We start from the raw sequence: 19163 nt of genomic DNA on the forward strand, positions 1-19163 counted from the left end.
ACCCAGCCTGGCAGCCCCAGAAGGAATAAGATGCACTAGCTGAAGGCAGAGGAAGCAAGGGGTTGTTCCTTCTCCTCAGGCTCCCTCACTCCCCTGCAACCATCCCCAGATACCTTGGTTGACTGTCATTGCTGAGCGTTTTATAACCCTGGGAAGGGCCGTCTCTTCAGGGTCTGCAGGATCCCAGAGGTCAAAGCATCAGAATACAGAAAATCAGAGAGCTGGCTTATAATACATTGGGGTTGCGCTGGGAGCACAGTCTTTTATACAGGTGTGTGGGCAGGAGGTTAGATAAGCCTTCTACCCATTTAGCAGTGATTTTGGCCACCTGTTAGGCTGCCTGAGGCAGTCCTGCACTTGGTCTGTTCTGTGAATAGAGGAGGTTGGTATAGCTGGAAAGAGAGGTGAGGGGGAGGCAAGGGGGCCAGGTCAGGGAGGTGGGGACAAAAGAGCATCTGGCTTTGACTGTCAGTGGATGGAATGTCACCAGTTTTGGGGTTGTGTGTGTGTGTGTGTGTGTGTGTGCGCGCGCGCTATGAGCAGAGGATGAGCATGAACTGACTTGGGTTCTAACAGGGTCCCTCTGCTGCTGTGTGAGAATGTGTTGCCCTATTCACCCAACTTGGAGCTCCTCCTTCACCCCACACTGGATTTGCTTTCCACTCCCTTGAATTTTAAAGCCCCCCCCGCCCCCCCACTTTCTGTGTCACGTCTCTTTCTACTCAGTATTTTCAGTTGTCTCCTGTCTTTCATAGCCACTTTGGAGGGAACAAAAAGGTCATTCCGTAGATCTCCGGTGTTATCACTGTGATGGCAGTGCCGGTCACTATGACAGCCTCCAGGCTGGGAAGGTAGAGCTAATTAGCTGGAAAACTTACTTTTCAGGCGTGAGTCACAGAAGCAGGTGTCAGGGGAGTCTTTAACGAGGCTCTTGTGACTTGAATGATATTTCCACTCTGCATCGCTGCATATATATTGTGATCTTGTGCTGAGATCTGCCCACCCCTGCCCCCAGAGAGAGAGAGAAAGAGGTGCTCGGGAGGCCCAGCGTCCAGTGTGAAAAGCAGATGCCTTTCTACTTCCTGGCCTCTTTCCCGTTTCCCTTCATTTTCCATTCATTCATTCATTCAACAAGTGCCAGGCCCTGTGCTGGGTGCTGGAGGTTAGTGGTGAGCCGTGTGGCTGAGTCCTGGCCAGCGCGGCATCGGCCATAACTGAGTGGCAGAGAAATTAATGAGGCGACGTCGGAGGTTGATAAGTGGATGAAAAAGATCAGGCAGGGTAGGGAAGAGAGCATGCTGGAATGGACTCTTTGGAGTGGTGGTTAGGGAGGTGATGGGAAGGAGCCAGCCATGCTGTGTTCTATAGGGAGAGCAGTCCCTGCCGAGGGATTGCAGGGCTGAAGGCCCTGAGATGGGAATGGGCTAGGTTGGTGGGAAGAGCAGACGCAAAGGCCCTGTGGCTGGGCGGAGGGAGAGAGATAGAGGTGGGAGCTGGAGCTTGAGAGGAGGGCGGGGCCCAGGTCCCGCAGGGCCTTTGGGTTTTAGTTGCCTGTGCTGGACAGCCCCTGGCAGGTTTCGGCAGGGCAGCCGGGGGGTCAGGTGTGTTTTACGGCTGCTTTGTGCCTCTGGCTGCGGGGACGGGCTGTGGTCAAGGGCGGGGAAGAAAGGGACACTGCTGCTTCTGAGAGGGTAAAGACAGGCTTGTGATCGTGACCTGGGGGTGAAGGCCCCTCACTGCGTGTGGCACCAAAGGGCTCAAATCCCTGGGAGCCGAGTTAATCTGATGGGCTGGCCTGGGCCTCCCTCTACCGCGGGTCACCCACAGTACGTGAGACCAGGAGGTATCCCGGTGGTGGGTGCTCCTTAGGTTTTGGGGGACATGAGAAATCCTTTGGGGGTTTCAGACTGCCCAGAGAACCACGACCCACCCTCCTGAAGCTTCAATCCCATTCTAGGTGTAGATTTAGATATAGGTAAATAATTTAAAGTATTTTTTCAAATAAATGTGGAATAGAATGAAAAATGCACATTATGTTTTAAAGAGAAAGTGAAGCCATTTCACCTCTGTAGTCGGAAGGGCCCTCGGTATGCACTGAACTGGGAGGGGTTCCTTGGGGGAAAAGTTTGAGAAGACAGGCCTGAAGGTGCGACACAGGAGGACAGAGGATGGAAGAGAAAGAAAAAGGGGAGAACGGGAGGCGCCGAGGTGGGATGAGTCAAAGAGAAACAAGAGAGAGGGAATTCGGTATTGACTGACAATTTTCCCAAAGGCATCTGTTCCCTCCTTCCCCAACCCCAGTGGGACCCCACCAGGCCCGAGGGACCCAAGGCAACAGGCCCTTTTACTTCCGGTTCCCATACTGGCCGGCTCTGCTGGGAAATACACTTTCCTTTCTTCAGAGAGCCCCGTGGGAGGCTTTGCTCTGCTTTTCACTGGTTTTCTTTACGTGTATATGATCCCCAGTAAAGACAGACACGTTGCTGTGGCCGTTTGTATTTTTTTCTCTAGGCAGAGCCATGAAGCAAGTCTTTGCTGGGCATATTTACATGGTGGAAAGAATAAGCCATCTCCTCATCCAGGGAGACAGGCTTGAGGGCTGGGGCGGGCGGGGGGACCGTCACGGCTGTGAGCTGGGCTCACGACCAGCTCTGCTGGCCGAGGGGGGCAGGACTGCTCTGTGGGTGTTGTGAACATCCTTCCTGGGGCGTGGATTGGGTCCGTCCACTGCCAGGGACACATTTAGAATCATCACGTGTCCTTGGAGGCTTCTGTAGTGATGGTGATAGCTTCAAGCCACGGAGGGCAGGCAGGGCTGGGGGTGTCCTGGTGGTGGCCGAGGTGGCAGGGTGTGTCCTCAGGGCTCAGCTCTTGTCTCTGGTGTCTGAGGAGGCACTTCCAAACAAGACGTCACTGTCCTGAGACATGCCGCTCAGCTGCGACTTGGTTTTGATGAGGAACTGGGTCCTTCGGAACATCACCCTCTCCTGCTCCTGCTTGAGCTCCAGGTAGGAGCGGGAGAAGGTGTGGAAGATCGAGGTCACCGGGAAGGCCATGAGGAGGATGCCGCTGAGGATGCTGCTGAGTGCCACCACCTGGCCGGGTGTGCTCCTGGGTACCATGTCTCCATAGCCCACAGTTGTCATGGTGATGACAGCCCACCAGTAGCAGGCGGGGATGCTGGTGAACTCGGGGCTCTCGGCCATCTCGTTCTCGATGACATAGAGGAGAGGGGCAAAGAGGGCGATGGCCACGCAGAGGAAGAGCAGCAGGAGCCCGAACTCGCGGGTGCAGCGGCGGGCCGTGAGCCCCAGCGTCTGCAGCCCCAGGGAGTGGCGCGCCAGGCGCATGACATACAGGATGCGCAGCGCCCGCAGCACCCTCAGCACGAGCCCCACCTTGTCCAGGTAGCTGTTGCCCGCGCCCGACTTGCGGCGGCCGGAGGCGGCGCCGTCCACCAGCAGGGTGACGTAGTAGGGCAGGATGGCCACCAGGTCGATGAGGGTCAGCGGGCTGCGCAGGAAGGCGAACTTGCTGGGCGCCTGGATGAGCCGCAGGAGGAACTCGAGGGAGAACCAGCCCACACACACCGACTCCACAATGAAGACGTTGTGGCACATCTGGGAGCACTGGCCCTGGGAGAGAGGGGACAGTCACCGAAGAGGTCAGCAGTGCCACCAGCAAGGAGGTCAGCATCCCCTGGGCGGGGTGCTGTGCTACCTGGGTGACAGGTGGCCTGGGCACGGCTGAGCTGCCTGTCCGTGCTATATGGCCCTGGGGCCTCTGGGTACGCTCACACCCAGGTGATTGCTAGGGCTTAAAGTGTCACCTTGACACTGACCATCTCTCTCTCCAGCCGAGACCTTGCCCCTGGACTTCAGACCCAGTCAGGCTGGGCTGGCTTCTTGATGACACCCCTGGGGTGTCTGGTGGAGTCACAGACTCCTCATGTCCCCAACCGGCTCCTGATTTGTTTTAAAATTTATTTCTATTGAGGTATAATTAACATAGAACATTGTGTAAGTTTAAGGTGTCAGCCTGCTGATTGGATACATCTACACATTGCAACATGGTTACTGCCCTAGAGCTGACACCTCTATCACACCACGTAATTATCATTTCTTTTTGGTGGTGGGAACATTGAAGATCTAGGTTCTTTTTGAAGTTGTACACTTGAAACCTGTATTATTTTAATTAACCAAGGTCACTCCAGTAAATTCCATAGAAATTAAAGAAGATCTAGTTTCTTTGGGCTCCTGATTTTACCCACCTGCCTGTGGCTCCCCTTCTTAGCAGACAGTGATCCCAACTTCCTTCCACTCAGGACAGGAGATGTGGCCTCCTCCCAACACCCCCCCATGGAATCCTCTGGAAATCCCACTGGCTCTTTATTTAAAATGATACCAGAGTCAAACCACTGTGTCCACTGCCCCAGCTCCAGTCCAGTCTGGCCACCATCCTCTCTCACCTGGACAGGTGTGGGCATCTCCTCCCTTGCCCCTACGATGCATTTTGCACACACAGCCAGAGGGACCTGAGTCTGATCCTGTCCATCCTTGCTCAGCACCTCACGCTCAGAGGGATAGCACAAGTCTCCCAGGACACATGTGGCCGGCTGCCACCTCCCCCCTTTCCTCACCCTTGCCCACCCTGCTCACCTGCTCCAGCCTCACTGCCCCTCCTACAGCCCAGGCTCGCCCCCGAGCCTGACCTTGACTTCCTCTCCCCCGGCAGGATCCTTCTTCCCACACCCTCAGGTGGCTCTGCCCTCCTGTCTCCAGCTCTTTGCTTCACTGTCACCCCAGGGGGGTCCTTTGTGACCCTCCTGCTTAAAATCACCTGCTTCTTTTGTCCTGCACCCTGATTCCCCTTATCCTGCTCTATTTATTCATAGGGTTTATCATCTTTTAATTTTTTTTTTTAATCTTCAAGGGCACTTTTTTTTCATTGCGTTTAGAGAAAGAGGAAGAGAGAGAGGGGCTTTCTCAGCTTGCATCTCCCACTTATGGTCATGGGGGTGACACTCTCCTCCCTCCACTGGACTTGAAGGTCCTTCAGGCTGGAAGACTTGTGCTCCTGCCTCCCATGTGGTGCCTGAATAAAGTGGACACTCAAGTGTGTGCTCAAGGAGAAACTGAAACAGTGGGACCCACTGATCCCCAAAATGATGTCAAAGCATACTGTTGTCACTGAATCCTATAAATGGCTAAGTATTATTCTTAAAAAGCAAGTATCAGAAGTTGAATAAAACAGTGGCTTTACTAGTATTTTCCTAATAAAATCAGGATTGCATATGCTGGAGCTAAAATGAAATCTATACTAATCAAAGTATGGGTACTTCCAGACAGGTCTCCAATGATGAGCATTTTCTTTGTCATTTTTGGGGGGGTGGGGGAGGTGAGGAAATTGAGGCACAGAGAGGTTAAATAACTTGCCTACAGATACACAGCCAGAGTGGAGGAAACAAGATTTAAATTCAGGCCATCTGGCTCTAGTCCTGCCTTCTTCGCCACTACCCTTTATCTTTCCAATAGTTTACTGGCTGAGGGCTATTGTCTTAACCCTTGGTTTTAATACTCAACGTATAAAAAAGTGTCAGAAACCCTCTGTGGGCTATAAATGCACAAGTATTGCTACTTCTTTTATAATGCATGGATGTGGAAAAACCCTCACAAAGTGAGGAGCTCCAATGTTCCATGCAGGGTACACAGCCAGTGCTCAATAAATGCTGGCTGGTGTGATACTTGTGTTCAGTTCGTGCGCCATACTTACTTCTCCAATGCCTATACAACTTGTACCTGTCTAAACCTTACAGTCTATCTTCAAACTTGCTCCCAGAAACCCCACGTGTGGGGAGGGGTCCTGACTCCAAGGCCCTAGGGTCTCACACAGAAGGCGTCTGCGCTGGGGAGCAAAGGTCCCATGGGTGCGGCACCCACTGAGAGCTGCCGAAGGGGGCGGCAGGCCAGGAGGCCCAACCATACAGACTTGTAAGAGCAGCTGGGAGTGTGACTTTTTAAATGAAAAATACCTTACTTTCGATTGTTGGCGAGCCAGTCAAAATTTTGGGAAGTGCCGTGTGGGCGGGGCCCCGTTAGGACGCAGGCTGCCACGTGAAGCCCATAGCTTCACGTTTAGGAACACAGGTTGGGGACTCGGTCAGACCTGGGTCTGGGCAAGCTGCTCCGGCTCAGGGTTCTCATCTGCCGAGGGGGTGAGAGAACTCCTCCCACGCAGGGTTGCTGGAAGATTCGCTGAAAAGAGTGGACGCTGGCAGGGCCGCAGCCCCGCCCCTGGTTCCTATTAACTGCCCGCTAGGCGGTAGCCCTGCGAGTTGGGCACACACCCCGTGTCAGGCCCCGGAGTAAACACTTTACATGCATTCTCTTATTTAACACAAAGAAGTGCTCACTATTTGAAAGCATGTGCACACGCACATACCTATCAAAAAATTATATTCAGGACCCAGAAAATGTGTCTGGGATATTTTGATACAAGGGAATTAGGAAGGTTGGGAAAGGACTTAGTGAAATAAATTTGGATGATATATGCCATGTGCTTAGCTCAGGGCCAGGCACATCATCAATCATGTCACCCACTTATTCATTCATTCAACAGAGAGTGGCAGCGTGCCTTGTGGTGCTGGTTACTGTTCCAGACATTGGGGGCACAGCGTCTAGACCAGGACAGGCATGGAGCTCATATCTGAGTGGGGAGGTGGGTCACAACATGTGAATGTGATGTCAGGAGGGCCTGCCTGGAGATGCTACTTGGCTGGTGCAGTCTGGGGAGGCTTCCTGGAGGAGGTGACAGTGTGCATTGTGAAGGATGTGGACTTCTGGGAGGAGGTGACCTAGCAGACAGCTTTGCCTCCTGTCCTGACAGACCTTCCTTCACCCCAGCTAGCCACCTCCCATACAGTTATGGGCTCTTACCTGCTCTTCCTCCTCCCTCAAGCTGGGCAAGGTGCTGATGGAGAGGTTGACGGCGGTGACGGTGACAAACAGCACCGACAGGCAGGCGAACACCTTACCGGGCAGCCCCGAGTGCGGCCTCTCCACCATGTCGCGCAGCCTCCGCATGCAGCGGCCCAGGCGGCCCTCGTTCTCGGCAGGGCCCTCGCTGTCCTGGCTGTCGCTGTCCAGAGGGTCTTCCTCATCCTCCCGCTCCACCATCTCGGCGAATTCCTCCATCTTCTGCAGGTAGCGACGCTTGCAGCAGCCGTCCAGGTGGTCCTCAGCGATGCCCCAGTAGAGCAGTTCCTCCTGGAAGGACAGGGCGCACATCTCACGCAGCAGCCGCAGCTTGCCCGCCCGCAGGAAGGTCAGGATGGTGCCGAAGGCCCCGGGGTTGCGGTCGAAGAAGAACTCGTTGCAGGTGACATCGTAGTCATCGCACACGTTGAGGATGTCGTCGAAGTTGGTGCAGGCCTTGAGCTGGCCCAGCCGTGTCAACGGAAACTCCTCGAGCGTGGTCCAGGGCAGCGAGTACTTGATGCCGCCCACGTTGATGATGATGCGCCGCCTGCGGTCATCGGGCGGGCCACCCTGGCGGGGCTCGTCCTGCGGCCGCAGCCGCTGGGCCCGGCGGTAGAAGACGCCCTTGAGTGACTGGCTCTGCGGCAGGAAGGCCGGGTGGGAGGAGGCGTCCGACGTGCAGCTGAGGGCGCTGTAGTCGTAATCAGAATTGTCTCCCGGTAAAAGGGTCATTTTGGGCCTTTACATCCCTCTCGGGCCTGGGGGGAGAAGGAAAGAAAGACCCTCAGCTGATGGTGCTTATTCTGCAGACGTTTGCTGTTAGGGACTGAATGGTGTCGGCCAAATTCAGAGGGAAAAGCCATACTCCCCACTGGAACTGGATTTGGAGGTGGGGCCTATGGGAGGTAATTAGGTTTGGATGGGGTCATGAGGGTGGGGTCCTCCTTATAGGGTTAGTGCCCTCATTAGGAGAGGAAGAGAGACCAGAGCCCTTTCCCTCTATCCTGTGAGGGGCATAATCAGGAGGTACCATCTACCAGCCCCACCAGGCAGGTGCCCTGATCCAGGAAGTCCCCACTCCAGAGCTGTGAGCAATAAATGTCAGCTCAGTATTTTGTTACAGCAACCCAAGATGACTAAAACATTCACGTAAGAGTGAAAACTGCAACACCATCCTTCAGCATCCCCTAAATGTTACTGTTCTTCCACATCCACCTCATTCATATAAATATACTGAGTGCTGCTGTGTGCCAGGAATGCTGTAAGCCCAGGGGATTCACAGCCAGGCCCAGAATCAGACATCGTCCCTGACCCCGCGGCGGTGACAGCCTGCTGGACTGTCAGGCAACCTCTGTCCTATTATTTACTTAACAATTTATTGTACATCAGCCCCAATTTTTGTTTGGTATTTATTGAGCTTAGCAAGGTAGTTTAGAGTAGGCCAGTGGTTTTCAATCAAGACCAATTTTGTCCCCCAGTGGCCATGTGGCAACGTCTGGAGGCATTTTTGATTGTTATGTCCGGTGGATGCTACTGGCATAGTAGAAAGGGGTCAATGATGCTTCTAAAATTCCTCCAATGCACAGGCCAGACCCCACAACAGAGAATTATCTGGTCCCCAGTGTCCATAGTGCCAAGGAGGATAAGCCCTGGTATTATGGTTATAAGCAGACAGTGGAGCCTCAAGGTCTTGGCAAGTGACTCAACCTGATGTGTTTTAATTTCCTCATCTGTGAAATGGGTATAACCATGTGACTCACTTCACAAAATTCTCAAGACAATTCAGTGAATTATATACACAAGAGGACGTAATACAGTGCCTGGCACGTAGTAGGTACTCAATAATTACTACTACTGCTATTGGTATTTATCTTAAAGGGATAACTTGTATTTCTCCCATAATCAGAAAATCGATATCATTTGCCATAAATAAGAGGGGATGTCCAAAGGGATGCACCATTATGACACCAGAGCCATGTTCGTTCACAAATCAGCAAACACCGTCTTGAGGATGAAGGAGTCAACAAGGACAGGCATGCTTGCTCCTCCAGGAAGCCTTCCTTGACTTTTCCAGCTAAACCAAGCTCCCTCCACTCCTCTGTGTGCAAGCATTATCTGTGTGCAAGCCTGGCTCCTTTATTAGACTCCTTGCTCCCTAGGGGGGAAGAGCTGTACTTTATTCCTCTCTGAATCCCTGTGCCCACAGCACAGGAACTCAAAGAAGTGCTTGCTGACTGAGTACATTTCCTGCTGGTGAGGCCGACATGGTGAGGGCACTTCTGAGAGACTGAGGTCAATGTATCAGCTGACGCAGACACCTTCCCTCCCAACCCTCAAAGCCAGAATGAGATTGCTTACTCCTTCATAGCTCATGAGCCGAATTTGGTTCACAAATACTTTTCCTGGCTTGGAGAGGATTTTGAAAAAGGAGATGTTTCATATAAAAATTCTTATTCTTGGTGTCTCTTGAAACCCGGACTATCTGGCAATATTTGGCCCACATTCCAGCCGAGAAATGACTGTCCCCTTTAGGCGGGACACGCGTATGTGCCTTCTACCCAGTCCCCACCTCTCCTTGTTGTCTTCCTAACACTCATTCTGCTTCCCTCACATATGTTTCCTTCCTGGCCCTTGTAGGCATTTGAGTTTGAGACCCTCAGATTATAGCAACAGAGCTCTCCAGAATTAAGCCAATCTGTAGAAAAGCAGTAAGAGTCTGACACTTTGCTTTTTAAAAGCACCATACTGCCCCCCAAATCCAGTCCCCCATGGAAGCATGTGTTACCAGCAACATCCATCATTCCCACATGGAAACCCATTTCCAGTACCTGAATGTCAATCTGTGCTCTGGACATGTTCAGGGAAAACACGCACTCACACACACGCACCCGTTTGGATGAGAAACAATGTTTAACAGGAAGGAGCCAGGCGGGTGTCCGCACTGGAAAGGGTCTTTCCTAACTGGAATCCTTCTACAAAAGCAAATCGTCAGTCATTCATCTTTGGGGGAAACTAGTTTCACAGGTTGGGTTTTGGAAAACTAGGTTAAACCTGTGTTTGAAATAAAAACGATTTGACTTTAGAGTGTTGAGAATGATTTTAACGCGACCTAAAATCAGAACGCATCTCCTCAGGCCAAGCCGCCAGGACCCCCGCAGGAGTGACAGGGGTCCCTTTGGGGCAACTTCACATCAGTGATATCGTTTTCAGCTCTGCTGATCTATCTTTGCCACCAAAGACAAGAGGAAAGACGCGACAATCTATTTGGCAAAAATGGTGACGGAGCTAAGGAACACACCTCTGGTCCTGCAAGCCCCAGAGGGCCCTGGTAAAGGCCCCACAGCGTAATCCCCTCTTTTCTTGAGGAACATCTTCTTCCAGCTACCCTCGCTTTCCCTCCAGCAGGAAGCTCCCCGCAATGAGCGATTCCTCCTTTCTTTCCCTCTCGACTCACGTCAGTTGTGAGTTAAAGCCTCAGCATCCTGTGTGGAAAGTTATCCTGTCTCAATAGACGGTTTAGTATGGAGGAGGGGGAAAAAGGACACTTCGTTCAGTCCTCTTGTGCCCGGAGGGCCAGAGTTCCCGGCGAGGGCCAGACACTGGAATTTGCTAAACACAGAATGAGCACGCTTCTCCTTGCATCCAATCTGATGGGGGCGAGGGGAGCTGCACATGCTCTAGACTCTAGAGTCCCAAGTGAAGGTCATAAATCAAACAGGCCCCAAATTCCAGCTTCTGGAAAATAACGCCACTTTTCACCCAGTCTGATACCCTCACGAAAAATCTGTTCTTGTAAAAGTTCTCTGCAGTGTTAGGTCTGTCTCTTCGAGAGCATGGTGGGTCATCGTGACCGACCTCTGAGGGTCTGTGGACGTTTGGGAAGAAGCAGCCAGCTTGAGGGACAACTTGATGACTGTCCCCTGCTGGGGCAGCAGAAGAGCTCGCCGACTCTGAAATAGGTGACCTGGGTTCAAGGCCAGTTACTGTGACTTTGGGTAAGTCATTCCTACCTCTGAGACTCAGTTTCCTCATCTGTAAAATGGGAATACAAATAGGTCCTGCCTCCTTGAGTGGTGGTGAGGACTAAAGCAAGTGACATGGTGACATGGTTGCCCCAATGCCTGACACGCAACGGACGCCTTCTATATTATTATTGGCTATGGGGGCTGTCTGTCATCCTCCCTCCACCAGGCAAGGGTGACTCCTTTCTTGCGGGATTTGAACCCAGCATTGTCTGACCCCCAGAGCCCACTGCTGGAAGGAGTGTGGCCTGGTGCAGCCTCTGGGAAAGCCACTGGGGTGCTGTGGGGGATGAAGGATATTGGAGCCTTGTGACCAAGGAATCCCACTGCGGGTGGACCTCCCAGATCTGGACTCCAGACATGAATTATTTGCACTCAAATCCGTGACTCAGGATCTACTTTTGGGGAAGCAGATGTACGAACAAAACAAGGTACAGGAACGTGCACCCCCAGTTACAAGTCACAGTAGGTCCCCTGGCGTCTGTCGGGATGGGGCGGGGTGGGGAAGCGGACAAGGGAGTCCTGTAGATGGCTCAGGGATCAGAAGCAACAAACTAGATGTAGGTTTAGCAGCACATTTAGGCCTTGAAAACATGGTGCCGAGTGGAAAAAGAAACAGAAGTTCATGGCACTGTGCCCTTTATGCAAATGACCACACATGACATCACATACTTTACAGAGACTCAGGTATACGTTAGCATCTGTATCAACCACGGGGAGGGTGTCGGGGAGGGGAGGGAAAGGAGAACAGGCATGGGGAATGGGGACTGGAATGAAGGGGCCAGTGAATAACACGGCCCAGCTCTGGCCAAGGATGAAGGGTAAAGAATACAGGGTGTGGTGAACACAGCTCTGGGCTTTAATCTGGGGAAATAAGAAGGCAGACAAACACATGAACAACGAAGCCACCGGTTCCGAATCGCCTGGTGCTCAGCGGATACAGATCCCCCGGCCTCTCCCCAGACCTTCTCACCTGGAATGCTGGAGAGGAGGCCCAGGAATGGGCATTTTGACAGGTTCCCTTAGAAAGTCTCACGCATGAGATAGAGATAGAGAGAGAGAGAGAGAGAGAGAGAGAGAGCACAGGAATGTCCAGAGGTCCCTCAGAGGCTGGGGGTGCAAGAGCGGCTCTGGGCTTTGGAGGGGAGCCCCTTGCCCAACCTCTCATTGTCCTTGGGGTTCTGGAAGGCTCTGTGGGTCCCCTATCTGGGGAGCTTCCCCAGAGAAGTGGCAGCCCTCTGGTTGGAGAGAAAAGCCTGCATGCGGAATGCCTGGGTCAGGTCTCCCTTTGTGAGCCAGCAGATCTGCTGACACTCTGGGCAATCGCTTGTCCTTCCTCTTGGGAGGATGATGATGTTCCCAAGCAGTGGCTGAGGGCTGAGCACGCATTTCCAAAGACAAATACTAATTTAAACCATAAGGAGTTCCGAGCGCAGCCCCACCATGAGGCTGCTCTGTGGTCGGGGTCTGACTCTGGTGGGCACAGAGGAGTCTCTGCTCTTCCATCCTATGCCCTGAGGACGGAGCTCTCTGTCCCTCTTCTAAGTGGGAGGGAGGCTGCAGAGAGAGCTAAGCAGTCCTAGTGCTGCAGCCGCAGCCATCACAGCCTCCCTGAGTCACACACTAAGCGGGAGGCGCTGTGCAGCGGCCTTGATTGTGTGAGCCACTCCCTTCCCGAAGAGGCCAACATTACCGCCAACTCCCCGGTATTGCAGGTGAGGAAACTGAGGCTTCGAGAAGTGAAAACGCTTAACTCTGGTGATAAGCGATGAAGCCAAAATCGAACTAAGTCTGTGGGACTCGAAACAACACCTCTTTGACTCTGCATTTCCCTGCCTCCCCGAGGTGTTCTGGGGTGTAAGCCAGAAGATCCTTTTCTATGGGGTGCGTGTCCCCACCACCTGGGGCTCTCATCTTTATTTTCTACAGCCAGGCTTTTGGATGGTCTTCAGGGATGAGAGGCAGAGAACTGCTCATGGCTGGGGGGAAACACCTGTATTCCCATTCGCACAACAGCAGAGTTAAAGAATCAACTGAACGCCTGGCTTTGTTAACTTCTGAGCTGCCCTTTTGGCCTCTGGGTGGAAGAGTTCCCCAAGGGCACCAGTCAGGGGTGAGGGTGGGGCCTCTGGCTCACGGGTTCACTAGCTGGGCACCTTTAAGCAAGTGATTTCACCTCTCTGTGCCTGAGGATCCTCAGCTGTAAACTGGGGTGATCATCGCACCAGCCTGGTAGGCGCGTGGAGCTGTGCCCGGCCACGTGTTTGCTAGAATGGCTTTTGTGTGGTAAGCCTGCCCCTGCCCCTCCTCTCGCACCCCTTCCAGAGGCTGGAGTTCAGGGCTGGCGTTCCCTCTCCCCTGGCACTGAAGTCAAGTCACTCACGTGGTCAAGACTCAGTTTCCCCATCTGTCCCATAAACTGATGAGACAACGCCCCTATGGTAGGCAGAAGGATGGTCCCCTAAAGATGTCCACATACTAATCCCTGGAACCTGAGAATACGTTGCCTTACATGGCAAAGAGATTTTGCTGGTGTGAGTAAATGTAGGATCTTGAGATAGAGAGAAGATCCAGATGATCTGTGTAATCACAGGGGTCTGTATAAGAGGGAGGGAGGGAGGTCAGAGTCAGAGGAGATGAGATGTCACGACAGAAGCAGAGGCTGGCACGATGCGGGGCCAGGAGCCAAGGATGCAGGCAGCTTCTAGAAGCTGGGAAAGGCCAAGAAATGGATTCTTCCCCAGAAGGACTACAGCCCAGCTGACCCCTTGGTTTTAGCCCAATGAAAACCATTTTGAACTTCTGATCTCCAAAAAACTGGAAGACAATGCTCCTGTGTTGCTTGAAGCCACCACAGTGGTGGTATACGAGGCAGTCATAAACAAATACAGCCTCCAAAGCAACATCCTAAAAGAAAAGCATTCCTTTCCCGAGCTCCTGGGGCGCTGGCTCCTTCTCACACCACACTTTCCCACCTGTGTCCTTCCCTGCTTCCAAGCAGGCGTCAGGGGACCCCCAGATTTCTTCAGGCTGCCCTTCCCCTGCCAATGCGGCTTCCTCGGTCCAGGGTCAGGGCTCCTGGCAGGGATGACTCAGACTTGGGTGATGCTGCATTAATCTCCAATTAAAACGTTAATCAAAATGGATTCAGCCATTAGCCTGGCCCAGGTCCTGGCATGTTGAATCTCTTGGAGAGATGCTGTACCCATGTGAAAAATCTTTCTTAGCTGCCTGCCATCCATCCTCATCATAATCCAACCAGGCTGGACCTCAGTCCTGCTTCTTTTGAGCTGCCACCCAAGTTTGCGGGAAGCGGGGGTGGGGTGGGTAGAGTATGTTTTCTGGGAGCTGGGCCCTTCCCTTCATCTCCCGCCTGCTGCCACATGAGTAAATGTGCCAGAGTCATGCCCCCTCCCCTTCTAAAAAAACAAAAAACAGACAAAAACAAAAACAGAGGCAGCCTTGGGAGCCTCCCTACTCGGCTGCTGCAAAAATAATACCAAATGCACATTTGCCTTCCACCAGGAGGTGTTTTGGGGTGTGAGCCAGAGGTTCTTTTCTATTTGCTTCCTTCGCAGGGTGAAATTTGAGAACACAGACTTAAGCAAAGGAGGAGCAGGCTTGGGGGAGAAGTAGGGACCTTGGGACAGTAGGAAAGGGACACCTGCTTAAACAATGCCCCCCATTCCTTTTCCTTAGTGTTAGGGCCGCAGTCCCTGGGGTAAGCCTACGAAGGGAGGTGGGGAAGGGAGGAGGGGCAGCATGGTGCCTGCCTGCCTGCCTGCCTGCGTGTCCATGTCTGAGGCACCTGCAGAGCAGGGGCGAATCGGAAGCACAGTTCAGATTCTATCGGTTGCACATACACTCAGCCTGCTCTGTAATAAAAATGGCCAGGAGTGATTGAGTGCTTACAGCTAGACTTTCTTGCCTCTCCCTTTCTGTTAATTCTATTTGGAGTGGCTCTCCCAACTACCATTTCCCACTCAGGGGCTCCATTTCTGGGTTTAATGAGTCAACCAAGAGTGAGTTCCCAGGCACCTATATGTTTGGCAACCAGAAATGTTGACTCTTCATCACATATATGAAAAGGCACGTGGAGAAAGGAGAGCGCAGTCAAGACACCCTTTAGGGCTCCAGGGTTTTTTTAATCCATTGTCTCTTAGCCCTGCATTAGGACACATCTCTCTGTTCTTCTGTTCCCTGGGGTCTCTTCCTCACCTCCAGCCAGAGCCCATCTGTGTGTCTGCTGCAGAGAATGCAAGGTGGCAGTGGGACCGGAGCTTGGCTCCCAGAACTGCCCCAATCAGCTTGGAGGCGGGTGGGTGGGGCAACCTGGGTTCTCAAGCCTCAATGCAGGGTTGAAGGCTGTCCTGTTTCCAGCACGTTCACGGTTCCTCACGGGTTTGACACGTGTCCCATGGCAGATATCTTTCTGCTGGAATGGGCTGTGATAGGGAATAGAATGACTGCCGAGGGCAATCCTCAGGGGCCATCCCAGCCCATTTTTCAGACACTCCTCACTCAGCAGGTGCCTCTGCAGAGCTCCAAGGCAGAGGACACAGGGGTGGAGCTCAGTCCAGCAGGGCCTGAGAAGTCCCTCCCCTGGCCCCAGCATGGGGCTGCTCTCCAGCAGTGCCCAACTTTCCTTGGAGATGTGCTCCAGTGAGGCACACTGCAGAGTGACTCTGACAGCAGTCATGTGTGTGGGTACCAAACACACCCTAGTGACAAACCTCTGCCCAGATACACAGAGACAGGAGCCTCCTCCATGTCCCCTCCCCCAATGAATCAGAGCACCTCCCACTTCCCCCCCCTCACCTCCCCCTGCACGTATCTCAGGGTGTCAGCAAAGCGGGATCTTTGTGTCTGTCTCATCCACCTGGGTAACTTTGGTGCCTGGCACCCTGTAAATGCTTAAGAACAGCAAGTGCTTAAGAAAATACCTGCCAACTCATAGACCCCATGGATGGTAGCCTGCCTTCATCTGTAATGTTAGACCAGCGTTTCTTAACCCTCCTTCCCATTCCCACCCTCCCCTAAGGAGCCTTTAAAGACTCTTTCCTTCTATCCAAGAACCTGCTCCGGACTCTCCTCTCCCCTTGAGAATGAAGGCTGTAGATGGCCAAGGAAGGACTATTCTATAACCTATCCGGTGATGTCCTGCCCCCCACACATGGGGGCTGCTACAGCAGCCACCTCCACAGGCGGAGGCCTCCTCAAAGAGGGGCTGGGTCTTAATTCATACTTCTCTTTAAGCTGCTAGGCGCCTTCCACCCTGTCCTGCCCCCACCCCACCCCATCCCTGTCCTTCGATGTTCTCTCCCCAGCGCAGGGCCTCAATAACTGTTTGTGGAAGGAAAGAAATAATGACCGTTAGGCTCTTGGTATGGTGAGCTGTGCAGAGCAGGTGCTCAGCCAATCTTTGTCCAACCCATGGGTGAATGAATGAAATTCTCTTTTTCTTTCTTACCCCCAAACTCCAACCCATCCAGGCTGAGCCCCTCCTGGGTCTGGGGACCCTGAGGCTGAGGCGGCGACAACCCACCGTCCTTCAGGTGAAAAGTGCTGTCTCGAGACCCCCAGCACCCAGCACGTAGTAGGCACTCACTAGAAGCTTGTTGAGTTCATGAATGACTCAATAAAGCCCACTGGTGAGAAGCTCCATTCCGTGCCCATGGATCGAGTGAATGAGCGAGTGACAGACGCCCCCTCCCACCTCCCCCAGCACCCCCTCCTCCCAGGATGCCGCCAGGCAGCGAGAAGCCCCAGCCTCCGCCAGGATGACTCCCCCTCCCCAGTCACCTCCCGTACTTCGCACTATGGTGACCCGCTCGGGAAAAACACAAGCTGGGCCCGCGCCGTGACCGTGGCGAGTGCTCTCCGTGCCCTGCCCGCAGCTGAACCTAGGTCCTCTGTTGCCCCAGCCTCCCTCCTCGGCAGGTTTTGGGGTCCCTGTAGGGGAGCCCCGAGCTGCCTCCAGATCGAGTTCGCAGGCGCAGGGGCCGGTCAGCGGCTCGGCGGCGCCCGGGGAGGCTGCAGCGCGCAAAGTTCCCACCTCAAGTTGCCGTCGCGGCGTCCCCGCCTCGGAGTTGGCCCGGCCGCGGCTGGAGTCGCCCAGGATGCCAGTGCGTCCCAAGCGAGGGCCCAGGAGGCAAGGGGCTGGTGGCCTCCCGGGGCTCCCGCGCCGCCTCCTGGAGCAGCGGGCAAACTTCGGCCCCCGAGCCCGGCTCAGCTCACGCACTCGGACCCTGGGCCGCCCGCTTCTGCCTCTCGGTCCCCGCCGGGCTCCCTGTGCTCAGCGAGCGCCGAGCGGCAGCCACCGAGGGAGGGAGGCGGGCAGGAGGCGGAACGGAGGGAGGGGACTGAGTGAGGGGCGGGGGCAGGGAGCTGCGCCCGCCTCGCCCCGCAGCCAGAGTTGGGGCAACACGCACAGGCACCCGGCGCCCGGGCGTCCAGCTCAAAGCCGCGTACCTTTGAAGGACAGCGCTCCGCGCCGCGCCTTCCCGAGCTCTGCCTCGGACTGCACGTGCGCAGCGCCCCCTGCCACCACTTTCTGCTCTTTCCCGTCACCCTTCGGCCGGCAGCCCTCGCAGCCCTCGTGGTTCCCGCGCTCCGCGGCCGTGGGGCTGCTGGCGCTCCAACCTCTTGGGGTCGCGTCATGCCTTCCCTGGCGACTCAAGTCCGCCTAAGGTCCTGGACCTCTTGCGTCACTTCTGCAGGACCTCCACAGGCCACGTAAAGTCCCCACGCTCCACTGCCCTGGGGCGCACGATCCATGAGCTTCAACCTTCTGTTGGCCATACGCGCCCCATCTTGTGCTTTTCCATGGAGTCCAAGTGCGCGGTTGCCCTTGGGCCCCTCATGCCACTGTGGACCAGGGACTGCAGGCTCCTTGCAGCGTCTACTTCTTGGGGACATCACGCGCTGGGCTAGGTACCTTTCCCTCCAGGTTCGCATGCGCCTCCATTCCAGAGTGCGCGTGGCCCAGCCACCAGCAGGGCCTGGGATCCCGGGGTCCCGGGCTCCCTACCGGTGCGCGGTTGGGAGCAACGCGTTGCCTCAGAATTGGTAGGAGTCCTGCTTTTGCTGGGGGTTGGGTCAGACCAGAGGGCGGCACTGCAGAACCAGACTTTAAAGGGCTCTTGCCTCCCACCTGCTTTCCTCTTTTCCTTCCACCAGGGAACCATGAAAAGACGTGGAGATACCTGGCTGTGGGCCCTGTCTGTGGCCTTCCCCTTAAGCGTTGGGAACAGGCTCTGGAGTGGTGGCTGTCCACTCTTTCTGGGATTTCATGAAGAGAAATAGGGTTAGGGTGTTTATGCATTCAGCAAACCTTGGCTCATGGTGGCCTGGAGGGGACCACTCTGCCCCCCCAAACTCATCTTCTGTTGGATGAGGAACCAGGAACACTCCTGACAGGCAGAGCAAGATGGGGTACAGAGTGAGGGGAGAGAGACCATTTAGATAGACCTATGAGGGGGTGCTTGAGCCCTGGACAAGGAGAAGGAGCCCATCTTTGGGAGATCTGGGAAGAGCTTGCCAGGTGGATGGAACAGCTAAGGCGATGATCCTGAAGCAGGAGAGAGAGAGTCATACCTGAGCAACAGCGGGTACAGGAGGTCTGTGCTGGGTGAGCTTTGGGGGCCAGGTGATCCCGGAGGACACTGAGAAACACAACTCTGTGTGAAGAATCAGACCCGGGCATTCTGTCTCCCCACTAGACTTCACGATCCATCAGGGCCAGGGCTGTGTGCTACCCTCCCAGCATCTTCCACATTGCCCGGCACAGACAGACCAGGCTTCTGAAATAATTGTTGAGGGAACGCTCAGGACAATCCTATGGGGTAGATCTGGTCATCTTAGAGGGACCTAGAACTTGCCAGACACCAGAGCATGAGGAGGTGCACCTGATCCCTCTGGAGGGCTTGTTAAAACCCCCATGGTTGATCCCACCCCCTGATTCAGTGGATTTTGGGAGGAGCCCTTCTCATAAGTTCCCTGGTGAAACTGATGCTGCTGGTCAGGGGATCAGCGTCTGAGAACCACAGATGCGGAAGACTTGAAACGCAACCCAGCTGGGTTTGACTCCAAAGCCACACAAGCTGCCAGATATGTTGGGGATTCAAGCCTTGCTGCCTGTCATGTAGGGTCAGCTGGACCTATG

At 54.3% G+C, this 19163-nt stretch overlaps 1 protein-coding gene across 3 annotated transcripts; it reads right to left on the bottom strand.

The window, feature by feature from the left end:
* Positions 1 to 2480: 2480 nt before the first annotated feature.
* On the bottom strand, positions 2481 to 17514 carry KCNG1 (potassium voltage-gated channel modifier subfamily G member 1). 3 transcript variants are annotated; one of them, XM_090285319.1, is made up of 3 exons: positions 17471 to 17514; positions 6936 to 7735; positions 2481 to 3635 (listed from the first exon to the last, which is right to left on the bottom strand). In XM_090285319.1, the coding sequence occupies exons 2-3, from the start codon at positions 7707 to 7709 to the stop codon at positions 2865 to 2867; spliced, it is 1545 nt and encodes a 514-aa protein (XP_090141445.1). In that variant the 5' UTR covers positions 7710 to 7735; positions 17471 to 17514; the 3' UTR covers positions 2481 to 2864. The 3 variants fall into 3 exon arrangements, with proteins under 3 accessions (XP_090141445.1, XP_090141444.1, XP_090141446.1); XM_090285318.1 differs by lacking the exon at positions 17471 to 17514 and adding an exon at positions 17055 to 17276; XM_090285320.1 differs by lacking the exon at positions 17471 to 17514 and adding an exon at positions 17055 to 17276 and having other exon boundaries at positions 2853 to 3635; positions 7034 to 7735.
* Between the last annotated feature and the right edge of the window lie 1649 nt (positions 17515 to 19163).

Source organism: Furipterus horrens, unplaced genomic scaffold (assembly GCF_987537825.1).
Source record: "Furipterus horrens unplaced genomic scaffold, mFurHor1.1.pri manual_scaffold_8, whole genome shotgun sequence".
In the NCBI taxonomy this organism is placed as follows: domain Eukaryota; kingdom Metazoa; phylum Chordata; class Mammalia; order Chiroptera; family Furipteridae; genus Furipterus; species Furipterus horrens.

Excerpts from the sequence above, each read along its gene's own strand:
- KCNG1 (XM_090285319.1), bottom strand. The coding sequence starts at position 7,709 with ATGACCCTTTTACCGGGAGACAATTCTGATTACGACTACAGCGCCCTC. Across the intron at positions 3,636-6,935 it reads TGAGGGAGGAGGAAGAGCAG|GGCCAGTGCTCCCAGATGTG; the intron begins GTAAGAGCCCAT and ends CCTCTCTCCCAG.